General features: G+C 43.8%; 1 protein-coding gene across 6 annotated transcripts in view; it reads right to left on the bottom strand.

Annotated features, from left to right (window-relative positions):
• The window catches only part of LGMN (legumain), a 65,183-nt gene extending 54,802 nt beyond the window's left edge, over positions 1-10,381 (bottom strand). Inside the window, exon 1 of one of the 6 annotated variants that reach the window (XM_085896496.1) lies at positions 10,359-10,381. Coding sequence is in view for 1 of the 6 variants with exons in the window: in XM_085896491.1 (XP_085752617.1) it covers positions 7,797-7,866 (70 nt within the window). In the remaining 5 variants the exon portion in view is untranslated. The other 5 variants (XM_085896494.1, XM_085896492.1, XM_085896493.1 and 2 more) reach the window with 5 other exon arrangements.
• Positions 10,382-17,622: the final 7,241 nt, after the last annotated feature.

The following is a 17,622-nucleotide window of genomic DNA, read 5'->3' as shown; positions in this document are numbered from 1 at the left end:
TTTGGCTCCACGTTGTCGTGCGGTCCCTCAGGCGGTGGCTCGCATGTTGGAAATGTGCAATTTTATTTCAACATTTTTGCACGATTGTCTAAGCCTGGTGTTGGCTTAGCGGTCAGGGTAGCTGGCTTGGGATCTTAAGGTTCTGAGTTTGAGCCCCTGCCGGCCGTTGAATTAACACCAGGTGGGATTGACTCAGTCTATGCTTCCGAGATTGGTGAAATCAAGTGCACTGGTAATAGGGGCGGCACAGCCACACTCTCAGCCAATGATGTTACCTGTAGCCTTGCACTGCACACGAAGGAAGAGGTACGATCTTTCATTATACGACCCATCACTTCGACATAGATAGATGCATATAAAAAAAAATTAAACGTTTTTGAAAGTTTATTCAATCATTTTGTTGGATTGCTTGCTTGAAGCGCTCTTCAAGCTTCGATCTATTTAAGCTTCCATGGTGATATCGTGGTGCGGTTCTCCATGGGGACATCTCTGGAGTTCGGAAGGCAAAATGAATTAGATGATTACGAGTAAAAAAACATGTTTTCAGTTGTTACAAAAAATGAATCACATCACGGCAGGATAGCCGAGAGGGTATGCATACTCGCTCTAAGCTGTCTAGCTGCATTGAATCCCGACTCAGCTATGAACTATGTTCCTGGTGTTTCACAGGCAGGGTGATTCATCAATGTGTGTGCCATCTCTTGGATGGACATTAAACTAGACGTCACATTTGTCAAATCCCCCACCCCCCCCCCGCCTTCAGTATACCTCTCCCTCCCTCACCCCCCCTTAAGGCCCAGTCACACCTTGACGTTTTAGCCAGCTTATGCCGATTTTTGAAAAATTTGTCTAAAACGCTGGTACACGTCGAATACATTATGGGTAAGTTTTGGAAACATTGAGAGCACGCTGAAAAACACTGCCATACGTCGTAGTACCCTGGCTTTCATCGTTGTACTTTGCGGCTGTCCTCAAATTTTAACTTGCTTGAAATTTTACGACGTATGCCAGCGTATTACTCACAAGTTCCGCTACGCTAGCCATTAGTTGTAGGCACGTTATGCGATCGTTGACACACGTTACCTGTAAGTTAATCATAAGTCGCAACACATCGAGGTAATGCTTAGCATACCCGAAACTTATTTCTAACCTATGAGTAACGTGTTGTAGGCACGTTACGCGATCGTTGACACACGTTACTTGTAAGTTACTCATAACTCGAAACACGTCAAGGTAATGGTTAGCGTCAGTGTTCCAGACTCCCTGTTTTTTTTTTTCTTCGGTATGACGATGATGTTGACGCTTCGATTTCTAGTGCGGTTATGATTTAAATCGTTGAGCGGCAGCCTATTAATTATATTATAACCGCACTAGAAATCGAAGTGTCAACATCACCATCATGCGGAAGAAAAAACAAAACAAAAAAAAAAAAACAGGGAGTCTGGAATACTGACGCAAACCATTACCTCGACGTGTTTCGAGTTATGAGTAACTTACAAGTAACGTGTGTGGACGTGTGTCAACGATCGTGTAACGTGCCTACAAAACGTTACTCATAGGTTAGAAATAAGTTTCGGGTATGCTAAACATTACCTCGACATGCTTCGACTTATGAGTAACTTCCAAGTAACGTGTGTGGACGTGTGCCAACGATCGCTTATCGTGCGTACAACTTATTCCCATCGCATGCGGAACGTGTGAGGCATACGGCAAGTACGTCGTAAAACCTTTAACACGTTTAAAATTTCAAGACGTACTCCACTTACGACGTATGATAGCGTACTTTAGCGTTCTATTCACGTATACCAAACTTACCCATACCGTATTCGACGTTCGCCAGCGTTTGACGCATTTTTCAGAGGTCGGCATACGCTGGCAAGATCGCCAAGGTGTGACTGCGATGTTGACACTTCCATTTCTCCGGCGGTTATGATTTGAATCATTGTGCGGCAGCCTTTTAATAGGCTACGTCACGTCATAGTCGGCGATATGTGCAGCGCGCTATGCATAAGTTAGACTATCGTTGGGCATAGGTTGTGAACGCCGACAACAGGCTAAGCATTCGTTGGTATAAGTTATCTACAAGACAACGAAACGGTCTGTGTCCATTACTAATATGTTATGCATACGACCAACTCGTTATGAATACGTCCGAATCTTTAAAAAAAAAAACATCAAACGTTCAACGTAAGCCAGCGTCTTACATACATTTTGATACAATGCCATTGCTGGCTAAAACGTCAAGGTGTGACTGGGCCTTTACCAATCATCCACCCTCTGTCACACCTTGACGATTTAGCCAGCGTATGCCGATTTATGAAAAATTTGTCTAAAACGCTGGCACACGTCGAATATGTTATGGGTACGTTTTGTATACGTTAAGACCACGCTGAAAAATACTGCCACAAGTCGTAGTACGCTGGCTTTAAACGTTGTACTTTTGGGTTGTCCTCAAATTTTTTCATGCTTGAAATTTAACGACGTATGCCGGCGTACGACTCACACGTTCCGCTACGCTGGCCATAAGTTGTAGGCACGTTATGCGATCGTTGACACACGTTACTTGTAAGTTACTCATAAGTCAAAACACATCGAGGTAATGATTAGCATACCCGAAACTTATTTCTAACCTATGAGTAACGTTTTGCAAGCACGTTACACGAACGTTGTTCACACTTCGCTACACGTTACTTGAAAAAGACGTAGACGTATTTGACGTCTTCAGGACGACAACAGAACTTAATGAACGAGTTCCTAACTTACAGATACCGTATAATGGCGTATTGGCAGTGATTAGGGGAATTGGTATATAAAAAGGGGCTTCGCAGGAGGAACCAGTCTTTTTTTTTAGACTTCGTGGTGAGTACATGTCCATGTCATTCCGAGAGATGGAGGATACGGCAACGCTGAGACGACAATACCTACCTGTCCTCGAACATCAACATGACCTCATCGAGTTGACATTGCACCAGTTGCATGCGAATACAGCCGGGAGGAGAAGACGTGAATGGAGGAGAAGGAACTGGGTGAGACCATGGATCGGGAGGCGACGCCATTACGGCATATATGACCAGCTCATGGTGGAACTCCGGAACGAGGACCATGCATCCTTCATCAACTTCCTGCGAATGCCCCCAGCGATGTTCGACGAGCTGCTAGCCAGAGTGGGTCCAAGGATAACCAAGCATTATTATTAAATCATTTCAATTGTCCAGTGGAAGCGATTTAACTCGTTCAATGGAAACTATTTCATTTGCCGAGCACCAGCGTCCAAAAACAATAGGCGAGTGACAGCCATTTATTAAAAGTGAAGTTGCAGCCTATGAATAGAAAACCTCACGTAATCGTCGACGATACACTGCCACGCTATGAATACGTTAGACTATCGTTGGGCATAGGTTGTGGACGCCTAAAACATGCTAATCAATCGTTGATATAACTTATGTATGTTATCGAAGCGTTCTGTGTTCATTACGAGTACATGAGGCATTTGTCCAAGTCGTTTTGAATACTTTTAAAACTGAAACAAAAAAAATAGTTCATCGTGGGAATGAGAAAAAAAAATTAGCCGAAAAGAACATCGAACAATGGTGCAAAGTAGTCTCCTATTCGTGGACGCAACGAGGATCCATCATCACCCACACCCTCCCCATCACGCTCACCTACTACTACTGACATGGACATACTACTACTACTACTGATACTACTGACATTGACATCTACTCAACATGGAGTCTGGAACACTGACGGGATCCTCTTGTGAAGCCCATTTGTATATACCAATTCCCCTAAACGCTGCCAATACGCCATTATACGGTAGATGTAAGTTAGAAACACGTTCAGTACGTTCTGTGGTCGTCCGGAAGACATCCATCAAATTCGTCTACATACGACAATGTGCGTTTGAGATACGTTACACATAGTTTCAAAGCACGCTACTCATAGTTTCAAAGCACGTTACTCATAGGTTAAAAATTAAGTTTCGGGTATGCTAAACATTACCTCGACGTGTTTCGACTTATGAGTAACTTACAAGTAACGTGTGTCCGACGTGTGTCAACGATCGCGGAGCGTGCAGAGAACTTATGCCAGCGTATGCGGAACTTGTGAGCCATACGTCGCGTATGTCGTAAAATTTTCAGCATGCTTGAAATTTCACGACGTACTAGACGTACCACGGAATATTACAGTGTACTTCCTCGTTTTTCAGCATGCTCCTAACGTATACACAACTTACCCATACCATATTCGACGTGTGCCAGCGTTTTACACACATTTTTCATAGGTCGGCATACGCTGGCTAAATCATCAAGGTGTGACTGTGATTTTGACACTTCCAATTTTCAGGCGGTTAGGATTTAAATCGGCGTGTGGCAGCCTTTTAACAGGCTACGCCACAAATTCGTCGGCGATACGTGCAGCGCGCTATGCCCAAGTTAAACTATTGTTGGGCATAGGTTGTAAATACCGACTACAGGCTAAGCATTCGTTGGTATAGGTTATCTATAACACAACGAAACGTTTTGTGCCCGTTACTAATATGTTATGCATATGATCAACACGTTATGAATACGACCAAAACTTTAAAAAAAAACTCAAAATTTCAGCGTACGCCAACGTTTTACATACATTTTTATACGTTGCCATTGCTGGCTAAAACGTTAAGGTGTGACAGCGCCTTTAAGGACTAACAGATTAATTTTGAATTCAAAACGACTCCCTCAGAGTGTAGCATGTACGAATCAGATTCGGAGTGAGCTGACCGGAGGGGTACAAAGGTCTCTGCATGTGCGAGCATGCATGCAGGAAGGTAGGCCTTTGCTCGGTAGCATGGGTTTTAAATGCTCTCACCTGGTTTTATATAGAACCCCGCGGTTAAAAATAAAATGTCGCTGTTTGGGTGTGTTTTATTGCCCTTCCGTTCCCCTCACACTGTATTCCCTTCCCCACCTCTCATGCCGCCTTCCCTTCCCTTCCCCTCCCATCACGCTGCCTCCTCCCAAACCCCCTCTTATTCCCCCCCCCCTCCCATGGACATCTCCAGGCAGTCTCCACATGCTGTATTAACGTACCCCATTTCGTTCAATGCTGTACTACCCCCCCCCCACACCTCTCCACTTTTCAACAAGTCCCACTACCGAACACAAATTGGGAACTTCTCCCCCCATTCTCCCTTCAAGTCCCCCTACCAACACCATCCCCTCACACTTACCTCCTTCCAAACCCCCTCTCACCCCTCCCCCTCCTCCTCGCTCACCCCCCTTCCCAGAAAGTATAGCGACATTTGGTGAGGCGTCGCTCTCCCCACCCCACCCCCTTTTCATTGCTCTTCTCCCCTTCCCAACTCACCCCTTCATAGCTGCCCCCACCCCTCTTCTCTCTTTCTCCCCCCCACCCAATTAATATTAGTACTCCCAACAGAGAAGTGACAGGTTGTATTTACTCGTGGTAAATAAATAAACACTGAAGCGATTAATAAAAAACAAAAAACCGGCTGTCTCTCACTTGATGACAGGCGGCTGATAGGACATATTTGTACTAACTGTGACTTTGCCCTTTGACCCAATTATTATTTTCTCCATATTCTCAAATATAGGTTTGTTGGAAATTTGATGGCAAAAGCTCGATTGGTAAACCCATATTTATTTGAAACTAAAATAGCCGCCAGTCTACCAGTAGGCCATCTTTGATCAGATCACAAAATAATGTTCGGTGCAAGTGTATGCCACTATGTACTGTGCTTGTGTCACGTTTGGACAAAATCGGACCGTGCATGTCTGAGAAACGGTTAGGGACACATTTAAGTAACAAAATGGCCGCCAGTCGGCCTTCTTGGATCTGATCTCGAAAATACAAACAAATGACGTGCATATGTACACAATCATTGTTTATCTGTGTGCCAAGTACGAATAAAAAACGGTCCATACATGTCCGAGATATAGTTTATGGATGCACGCACACAAAAACTAAAACCAAATCCGAAAGCCCCCCCCCCCCCCCGTTTCGGACGAAGTCCAACAACGAAGTCGAATAAAGAAACACAGAAACAATTTATAAAAATGGGCCATCTCACACTTGACAAGCTGATCGGGCATATCTGTGTTCACTGTGACTATGTCATTTGACATTCTGATCCAATTATTAATTATTTTACTCCATAAGCTCATGATAAAAGGTTTGTTGAACATTTGATGACAAAAGCTCAAATGGTTGAAATACCATGGCCCGGACAGACACGCAGAACGATAATACACTCAGAAGTTATTGCAAAACCCCATCTCCCGCTGCGTGGGGGACAGGATAATAATCAAACCGATTGATTGGAAAGCGATAGAGCTCTGGAATAGCACGTTGATATTACAGCACTCAGAAGGAAATATCGAAATACCCGATGTGAAGATACGGTGTGGGATTTTCCAGGGAGACAGTGTTTCTGCCTGCTCTTGTTTTGTCTGGCTCTGGAGCCACTTGAATAACCTCAACAACAAACAAGGACATGGACACACCCTAACAAACAATAGAAGAACATCCAACGAAACAGGAAAGGTGACCTACCAACTATGCATGGATGATTTACAGCTCTTCACACCGAATGACGAAAAATTGACAGAACAGCTAAAACTAGTAAAAGGATTCTCTAAGGTCATTGAAATGGAAGTTGGACGAGATGAGCGTGTCGAGTGCACATTTGTACAAGGTAAACCAACAAAAACAGACAACACAGAAATTAACCTTCAAACAACAATACAGCAGTGAGAAAACGAAGCATCATACAAGTACCTACTGAGTAGAAGAGGGCCAAAGATGTCACAAACAAATGAGCAAAACAATCGCCAAAGAATACCTAATGAGAACGAAGAAGATCCTGAAAATGTATCTCTCACCAAGAAATAGAATCAAAGCCAGGAATCAACTCGCCATACCAGTGTTCCAAGCTGTGGATTGTGGAATAATAAACTAGCCCCAATCACAAATCAGTAAGTTAGACATTAAAACAAGAAAACTCCTTACTATCCACAAAATGTTTCACTAAAACCAGTGCACCCGAGAATGTACCTGTCGAGACGAGAGGGAGGGAGCGGCCTGATGGAACTCAACCAGGTGCACAGAGTGATGAGTGTTGGACTGGCTGAGTATGTGAAATGCTCAACGGACTATCGGATTCAATTTGGAAACAAACATGAACACAACAAACCTGAAAAAGTATCCCCAATTCACCTCGCAAGGAATTTCCAAAAACAGATGTGAATAGAAGATATTGCACAGGAAAATTAAACAGCAACAAATACAGCCCCAGCAATTGTAAAAAAAAAAAAGACAAAAGAAAGATATAAAAAGAACTAGAAGGGTACTCGGGAGAGCACTTACCTCCGCCACGTAATCCCTGATCCACGAGAACATATCGAGCCCATTACATTTTTGAAATATGTTATACAGGACTATATCGTTTTTGGTCTGATCTCTCAATTGTGAAGAATCATTTTGAATAATTAAATAACTCTCGTATCCAGATCTGGATCCGGATCTTCACCCAAATCTAATCAGTTCGTCCTTGTCACACATCGGAACTGTCCACAACTTTTTGAGATATTCTGTAAACAAACAAAGACAGACAGACAGACAGAAAGGGGTGAAAACATAACGACCTTCACCTTCAATGCCGGAGGTAAATACCAACAAATATACACCAACTGGAAGAAAACAAAAGAGCAGGTTAATACAAAAAAATAATTGGACCGAGTTGGGATCGACAAAGAAGGTTCACTGGAATGGCTATGAAGAAGAGCTCAGCTTACCTGGGATGGAGAACGAGTTATAATAAATGTCCAAGATCAAGGACACTACACCAATAGATTTTAAAAACATGGTGGAACCGAGACAGACGGAGAAGTGTAGATTCGACAACACAAACAAAGTACTAATCACCAGCTTTCAGGAAGCAAAAAACTATTATCAGAACCACTTTACACACAACGACACGACGAAGTATGCAAAGTGATTCATCGGCATTTCTGCAAAAAAATTTCAACATCTCAGTTGCATTAAACTCATGGAGACATGAACCAAGGGCAATCATTGAAAATAAGGACGTCATGTTCACGTACGACCTGCTGATCCCATCGAGCGTGAACAGAGAAAACAAAGCCTTGCGACCGGACATCGTTCTCAGGAACAAAAAGGAAAAGACAGTATTGCTGATTGAGATTACCGAGCGATTTTGGCTTTAATAATGCAGGAATCAAGAAGATCACCAAATAGACCTCAGAAATGAGATCAAGGGATCTTGGAAGCTGAATAGATCCAAAATTGTACCACCAGTGATAATTGGAGCAACAGGAATAATAAAGATGAACTTCACGGAGATTAGAAAAACCATCCCCGGGAATATTACCACAAACGAACTACAATTGGAGACAGTCGAGGGTTCAGTGATGATTGTGAAAAGAGCCCTCGGAACAAAACTCTGAGAACAACAAAGTCGAACAGCTTGGTCCATGAACCGTGATCCCTTACCGAAGCGAAGGAGGATACTTTGAGTCCTGGAAGGACTTCGTTACATCTCAAACCACAAATGGACACACACACACACACACACACACACACACACACACACACACACACACACACACACACACACACACGATGGACCAATAAGGACATTTGAAGAAAGTGTACTTGGACATTAGTGGACAATTATGGAGAAACCCACACCATACATGGAATCCAGCATCACGAGCAACGTACAGCACTCAGATGGGAACACCAAACCGGACACAACCTTGACCCTGTTGAATGAATACCCCTTCAAAGCGGATATTATTTCGTGAAATACATTAACAACGTGGAAATTATAAATGTACAAAATTATTTATTATATTTGTATGTTCAGAATACACGAGATTACTGGATTGGCACGCAGTAGAGCGCACACCGCCACCAGGTTGAACAGTTTATGTTTTGTAGGGGAAGAGAGGGGAAAGGGTGGGGGTGGTAGAGTCCGGAAGGGGGGGGGGGATGGTGGGATGAGGGACCTGGCGTTGCCTAGCAACGCCCGATAACTTTGCTAGTTAGATAGGGTGTGGTTGTATAGGGTGCGGTTCAGGATGCTATAGTACTATAGTACCTATTTGTTCTGTAGTATAAATAGGGTGCGGTTCTAGTTTTCAATTAAAACCCCGGAAGCGAGAAGGAAGTAACTAACTACAAGGAAGTAACTAACTAGAAGGAAGTGTTAAAGTAGTAAAAAAAAAAAAACATTCCATTTAAATAAAGTTGTCCGTCGATCATAAACTGACGTTTGCGGACGGGCGGACGGACGGACGGGCGGACGGACGGGCGGGCGGACGGACGGGCGGACGGACGGGCGGGCGGACGGGCGGACGGACGGACGGGCGGACGGACGGGCGGGCGGACGGGCGGGCGGACGGACGGGCGGGCGGACGGACGGGCGGACGGGCGGACGGACGGGCGGACGGGCGGGCGGACGGACGGGCGGACAGTCACCGGTTTACCTCATTTTCGGGTTTGTGTGGTAATTATCACGTGACACGTGTACGGATCGATTTGGCTCCGTCTGTCAATGTTGAAAAATCATTTAAATTAAAAAATAATAATAATAATAATAATAATAATAATAATAATAATAATAATAATAATTTAAACCTCAGATCAGGATCCCCATGTTCACCGGAATGGAATCGATTCGTCCTCGTCACACACATCACCAAACCGTCCGTTTACACGGTTTACACGGACATTGTACTACATCGAATAGGATTGGGAATCGATTTTATTACTCACATGTACCTGGTGGTGATGATGATGATGATGTCTCGTCACAATGACCGAGTTAGTGAGGACGAGTCGTTTATATAAATAAATATCCGGTACATCGGGGAAAACCCGTTCGTTGGGAAATACAGGAAAGATCACAAGGTACGGTACAACAAACAACAACAACAACAACCAGTGACTCGTTGTTCACGTTCACCATTCCTTCAAACGGACACTGAGACGCAGGAAAAATCGTTTTAAATTCAAACACGACACTTCACAGCTTCAGGGTCACGGACAAGGTGAAATTTTACATTTAAACATTTTTCACCTTCGTCTCGTCAAAGGTCAAACGACAGGAAGCGAACGGCGGGTGGCAAATCAGGAGGCATCGGAAACACGGTAAATGTAACCAACTCGACCGGAAACAACAATATCACAATTTTTATTTTCTTTAACCTTTAATATACGAAGTGAATTTTAAAAATCATAAAAATAAAATTAATGAATGAACCCGCACAATTCCCTGAGAAAAAAAACATACTTTAAAATGGTGTAAATGTGCGGTAAGGCAAAGTGCTTACAGACTCCGTGTGAAAAAACCTGCTTCGAGAAACCCACCACCAACGGTTAGCGAAAACAATGTGGTGACTAGTGTTCTCGTTGTTATCTTTTCAAGAACAATCGCATGAACAAATTATTATTGTTGTTGTTGTTTAAAGAAGTGACGTGATCGCACGAACAAATTATTATTATTGTTGTTGTTGTTGTTGTTTAAAGAAGTGACGTGATCGCACGAACAAATTATTATTATTGTTGTTGTTGTTGTTGTTTAAAGAAGTGATGTGAATCGCACGAACAAATTATTGTTGATGTTGTTGTTGTTGTTTAAAGAAGTGATGTGAATCGCACGAACAAATTATTATTGTTGTTGTTGTTGTTTAAAGAATTGATGTGAATCGCACGAACAAATTATTATAATTGTTGTTGTTTAAAGAATCCATGTGAATCGCACGAATAAATAGTAATTGTTGGGGTTGTTGTTTGAAAACAAGATCTGTCTCCATCCAACAAGATTTGAAAACAAGATTTCCCATGGTATCCAAGGCCATCTCCACTCATGGCTCGCAGACACCGTGTGGCCCTAAATGGAGTTCTCTCATCCCCTCTTCCTGTCCAGGCTGGAGTTCCTCAAGGCAGTGTTCTGGGCCCTGTTCTTTTTGTGGTTTTCATCAATAATCTCTCCGACTCTCTGGAAAATCCTCTTTATCTCTTTGCTGATGACTCCACCCTCTGCCGTACCATCTGTCATCCCTCAGACCGGCAAGCAGCAGCAGCTTCTTCGCTCACTGCAGATCTGGATAAAATCACAAACTGGTCCAACACGTGGAACATGTCTTACAATCCAGACAAATCTCACACTCCCGCTATGTCTCTTCGAAAGGACCGTTTAGAAAACCGCCCCCATCCACTTTCCCAACAACCCTCCAGAAGAAGTCCTTTCTTTCAAGCTTCTGGGTCTCACTATCTGCCATGACCTTTCCTGGGAAAGCCACATTTCAAACCTCGCCTCCAAAGCCAGTCGCCGACTGGGAATCCTCCGTCGTGCAAGGTCCTTCCTCAGCCCACCTGAGCTCCTGACCACTTACAAAGCTTTTGTCCGTAGCCTGATGGAGTACTGCTCTCCTCTCTGAGCTGGTGCTCCTGCCTCTCACCTTTCTCGGCTTCACGCTGTAGAAACCAAGGCATTTAGGATCATTGGCATCTCCCGCAATGATGCTGAGTCTTTGGGCCTCTCACTCAATCACCGCAGGTTTGTCGGTGATCTTTCTCTCTTCTACCGTCTCCTCTCCAGCCTCGCCCCCCCTGCTCTCTCTGTGATTTGTCCCCACCACATTTCCAAAGGGCGCTCAAGGTCCGCCAACAACCCCCTTCTGGTAAAACTACCAAATTCACGAATCACTGCTCATCTTCACTCTTTCATTCCTCTTTTTTCCCGCCTTTGGAATAAACTCCCTCACTCTATTCATTCCCATTCTTCCCTCCAGGCCTACAAAACAGCTGTTCACCACCATCGCTTGTCATCCCCCATCCAAATCCTCCATCTTTTCTACCCCCGATAATCCACCCAAGCCCACCTCATTCAAATTCCCTGCTTTCCTTCCTGAAAGTCCCTGTAATGTCCATCTTCTATTCCCCATGTTCCCCGTCCCATCCCTCTCCCTTCCACAGATCTCAAAATGTCTGTTCCCCACTATTTTGTCCTTCCCACTCCCTCCCCTCCTGTCTCATGCCCCCCTTAATGTGCGTTGTGTGTTAGCTCTCATATGAGCCTCGACAAGGTATACAAAAAAAAAAAAATCCAAATCGGTCTCGAGACCTCGATAACTCTTTTCTGAGCTTTAAATCCAAAACTTTTTGATTCTCCGCTCGTTGAACTTCTAAACTACTTCCACCTCCGGATCACGAACGCAGTTTTCATGAAACTTAAGTTGATTGGAGTTTGGCGAGGACATTTGCAGATCGAGTGAATAATAACTTTGTTAACATTCCAAATACTAGCAAACAAGAAAAACAAGCCAGTCAGCAGACATGGGTAGTCGGCCGTTGCTCGGCAACGGAGGGTCCATATCAACGGTTCTTTCTCACACATAACTAGGACATACCATGAACCTACCATACCAGTTTCATGTATATCTGACTCATAGTCTCTGAGACAAGCCGGTAGACAGACATGAGTAGTCGCCTACCCAATAGAACCTGATGCGATGGGCCCGTTCAAAGGGGAATGACCTGAGGATTAAGCACAAGAAAATTCATGATTCTAGCTTCAAGGGTTAATGCTGCAGATTGTTTTTTCGTTAAAATACCCCTACATTTAGATGTTTTTCGGTCGTTGCTAGGCAACGGAGGGGTCCATAGCAACGGTTCTTTCTCACACATAACTAGGACATACCATGAACTTATCATACCAGTTTCATGTATATCTGACTCATAGTCTCTGAGATATAACGAACTTCATTTTTTTTTATTGTTTTCGACCAGGGTTCATTCAAAGTCTATCTTCTCCGACAGTTTTCATAGGATCCGGCTGGAAATTTTTGACAATATGGCTGGATGCACTGCCCACAGTCGCTCGTGGCCCGATTTTTGATTTTCAAAAAAATAATTTTTTAATGATTTTTCAAAAATTTCAAAGTCCCGTTGCTAGGCAACGGTGGTGACCCTAGCAACGGTTCTCATTTGCACACAACTAGGTCATGGTATGAACCTACCAACCAAGTTTCATCGAAATCGCCATTGTATTAACAGAGCACTGGACCGAACAGAGGGACAGACAGACAAACAAGCCGGTAGGCGGGCATGGGTAGTCGACTACCCAATAGAACCTGATGCGATTGGCCCGTTCGAAGGGGAATGACCTGAGGATTAAGCACAAGAAAATTCATGATTCTAGCTTCAAGGGTTAATGCTGCAGATTGTTTTTTCGTTAAAATACCCCCACATTTAGAGGTTTTTCGGCCGTTTCTAGGCAACGGAGGGGTCCATAGCAACGGTTCTTTCTCACACATAACTAGGACATACCGTGAACCTACCATACCAGTTTCATGTATATCTGACTCATAGTCTCTGAGATATAACGAACTTCGTTTTTATATTGTTTTCGACCAGGGTTCATTCAAAGTCTATCTTCTCCGACAGTTTTCATAGGATCCGGCTGGAAATGTTTGACAATATGGCTGAATGTACTACCCACAGTCGCTCAGCGCCCGATTTTTGATTTTCGAAAAAATTAATTTTTTATGATTTTTCAAAAATTTCAAAGTCCTGTTGCTAGGCAACGGTAGTGTCCATAGCAACGGTTCTCATTTGCACACAACTAGGTCATGGTATGAACCTACCAACCAAGTTTCATCAAAATCGCCATTATATTAACTGAAATCGCCATTTTAAATACTGTTACGGCTGTGGAAATTCGCAGAACACCATAAAGGACCTCAAATTAGTTTATGCCGCTAAGTTTGTGTTCGATAGGTTTCCCCACCGTTGTTTAGAGGGATATTTCTTCGTGTTCACCGGGCTGCGACTCTTTGAGATAGTGTTTTTCTTTCTCTATTGTTATTTTGGACCGACAGAGCACGCTACGACCCTTTTTGCGCCAAAAAGGAGTCCGAACACTAGGAGTGAAAATGCAGATAAGGAAACCTGCGCCAGTGCGCGGGTTTTCGCACCCCTCTGTGGCGCCAAGGCTGGCACGAGAAGGGCGAGGTGGCTCACTCGTGATTGGTGGATACGAGGAATGAGGCGGTCGGAGTTGAGAAATGCCCCTTTTTGAGAAGCTTTTTGAAGGAAGGTGGAGCCGAGAACGGGGCGGAGCGACGGGCGGAGCCCCGCACTATAAAGGGCGGACCGCACGCGAGGCTCACTCTCTCTCCGTGGTTCATGCGTCTCTCCTGCCCTGTCTCCCTGGTGGTCCAGTTCTTCTTCTTCTTCTTCTTCTTCTTCTTCTTCTTCTTCTTCACTTGGTTCCTGTGCTCGTGGTCCTGTGAGCGGCCTGTTGGTGGGAGACGCGGACGGAAGGCGCAGCAGTGCCGGCTGTGTGGTGGACCTGCACGTCCGGACGAGGAGCGCCAGAGAGAGCTTTCCGGCCACGTGGGAGGCCCGGAAACCAGGCATGACCACGCTGACGGTCGTGGGAGCGGGACGTCGCGACTCGCTGACCACCGTGGCACCTTGAGGGTGCAGGTAACCTGCTACGGTCTCACGGGACCCGTTCAGTCCTCCAGGTCCCATGCCATAAAGGTCCGCGGACCCTGTCTGCCACCCTCGTCTTTGGGGGTGGCCATTTCTTGCTTTTGAACGAATGTTGGTGGCACCGTGTCCTGTTAACTAACAACTGCATAAGTAACTGTACATGATCCTTGTACATATTCGGTTTATTGCTTTCTATTTGCCTTGCTTGTACATACGTGCATGATTCCTTGCTTGTGTTGTGTGTAAATAATAAATGTCCTTGCTTGTGAAATGTTCCCAGTTTGTTGAGTCTTTTCCCCGTTGAAAATGCCATCTTGCATCGTGGAATAATTAGTTGGGTTTTAAACACCCGGTAAGGAGAATCAGATCCGGCGAGGTCGGCGATAATACCCGCTCGGTTATCGTTTAGAAAGGAACGGACCGCTTAAGCGGTTCGTGTCCCAAGCCGACCTGCGTCGAGGTACGGTCTCCCGGTAGGCTACCCGCGCGAGTACTTAGGTATATCGACATCCGGTGAGTGACCCTATTTCGCGCGGGTAGAATGCGGACTGGGCTGTGGTGAGGTTAAACCCCCACCCGTGACTGGTTTCTGGCGATAGTTCCAGGAGGGTCACGACTGACTTGTCCGTCTGGTTGGCGACGCGATTGCGATTAGAGGTACACGGCCGATCGCATGCAGGCGGGCACAAATTTGTAACAATACTGATAATAAGGGTAGAACAAATCTTAAAAAAAAAAAAATTCAACTCGATCGACTACCCAACAACAGCGAGAGCGTCCTTCACATCAAGCCGCACACAAAACCTCCTGTCACTCACTCTCGAAGCTCCACCTCTTTAGGTTCCGCCTCCATGATAGGTCCCGCCTCCGTGATAGGTCCCTCCACCTCTTTCGGTCCCGCCTCCGTGATAGGTCCCTCCACCTCTTTCGGTCCCGCCTCCGTGATAGGTCCCGCCTCCGTGATAGGTCCCACCTCCGTGATAGGTCCCACCTCCGTGATAGGTCCCACCTCCGTGATAGGTCCCTCCTCCGTGATAGGGAAAACACACTGGTTACGTTGGACGACTGAACTGATGCTGAGATTCATATCTGCCAAACGATCCAGTTTCAATCACAAGCAGTTCCAGAGCAACTGCCATTATTTATTTATTTATTTCAGCTAACTTCACACTTCCGTACTCAGGAAAGATGGTCAAGTGTTCCGTGTTTGAAATACCTCGCTTACTTCATTGCAAAATTTGAAATGGGAAATGGGTATGTAAACATACAAGAAGTACCACTGCATCAAAAATCACGCACCTGTCCAATTAATCAGAAAACAAATAGAATGGGTATTATTTTAATCAAGTCATTACACGATTTTCATAATATAATTCTTACAATCTAACCAACTTAACATTCATTTCTAAGTATAATTCTGGTTTATCTTTTGTTTATCTTTTGGAGGCATTTTACTGAAATTACAGTTCGGCCAGCACCAACTACTAATCATTGAGAGCAATACAATTACAATCCATGGTATAATTCCTAATTCCATTAATTGATTTCATAATTGCTGTTTGGTCGAGTCATTCTTTTTTATTTATGCATTATGGTTAATATAAATACCATGCTGATTTTCCTCATGTATTGATTTTCCCTTTACAGTTAACTTATGATTCCTAATATATAATGTTGACCAATCTGTGCTGGAGTGGTCGGCTTGGGATAATATATCAACCCATGTCACGTTGTCCATAGGTACAGTGATTGACAATATATCAATCACTCAATACAAGTCACTAATAACCAGCAGTGTACCTTACTGTGATATAACCGATTAGTTATATGTGTCCCAAGTTACTGGTTTTAATGATGCGGACTCTAATTACTCCACAAATTTCGATCCATTCAGGAGGAAGTTAGAAAAACAAATTGGGAGAATACTCTGTCACTTGAAGACCCCAACACATTTAAATTAGGATTACGACACTTGTATGATAAAGCTTTCTCAATTTGCAATTCCAAAACAAAACTTGATATTAAACTGAACGTCGGATGACTGATGGGCTGCCAAAATCGATCAAGCACAAAACGAGGTTGTATAAAAAATTCTTTCATAAACCTTCAACTGATAACGAATCTAAATTCAAAATAATTTCAAAAGAAACTTAATCTGTTGATGCCACAAGTAAAACAAAATAATCACAAAGAGAAACCCTCCCAGTACAACTCAAATACCAAAGGAACTGAGTCTCCAATCAACCCATTAATTATAACCAAAAGAAACATGAAGGTTCAAATTCCATAATGAATTGTAATGGAGAATACCATAATTTTTTTTGATGAGCTGAGTCTGGAAGTAATTAACTCACTTACTGTGTACACAACCTCCACTAGTTCCCCTCTATGAACTATGAACTCTTCCCCACATGTTTATGTATTTAACAACCAACCGAGTTAACAGGTGTGTGAAAATCACTTTTCTGATGAATATCACATGCAAACATTATCACGAATATCACTTGTTCATCACTACATCACAGGTCAAAGCACACTGGTAATTCAAAGCTTGGTTTCACGTTGTCATATTAATTAACAGGAGTAATTAAACAAAAAAAGTCTATCATTGTAGTCACAGGGCGGCCACCCAGGAGTCTTTCTCGGGACTCCCAGCTCTGCGAACTTCCCATGCCACTCGGTCTTGACGTCCCAAGTAGTGTGATTTGTCAAGCTGCCGAAATTGACATCGCTCCTGGACCACACTTTGGCTGCAGAGCGTTCATTTGCGAACAAGAACTTTGACAACATTGTTAAAAGATACGAAATTTCTCGAAACAGTTTAAAATAATACCAAATGATAACGTTGTTTAATTAATTTCCAACCTTTCTCATTTGCATATTTATCCAATTTCTCTAAGCAACTTTATGGTCTATCAGTGTGACAGTAAGACAAAATTGTGGTCCAATTAAACTTGATTCCTGACAAATATAGGCCCACGTAATAAAATTCATAAAAATAAAGATGTTTTTGGTTTCTGAGTGAGTAAGTCGACCTTGGCTTGGCTGTAAACCCGCAGATCAAAAGACTTGGCTTCAAGCCTTTAGAATGTT

Source organism: Eptatretus burgeri, chromosome 9, assembly GCF_056783735.1.
Source record: "Eptatretus burgeri isolate ZD-2024b chromosome 9, Ebu_testis_v1, whole genome shotgun sequence".
Taxonomy (NCBI): Eukaryota; Metazoa; Chordata; class Myxini; order Myxiniformes; family Myxinidae; genus Eptatretus; species Eptatretus burgeri.
This window is presented reverse-complemented; position numbering and strand designations above follow the sequence as displayed.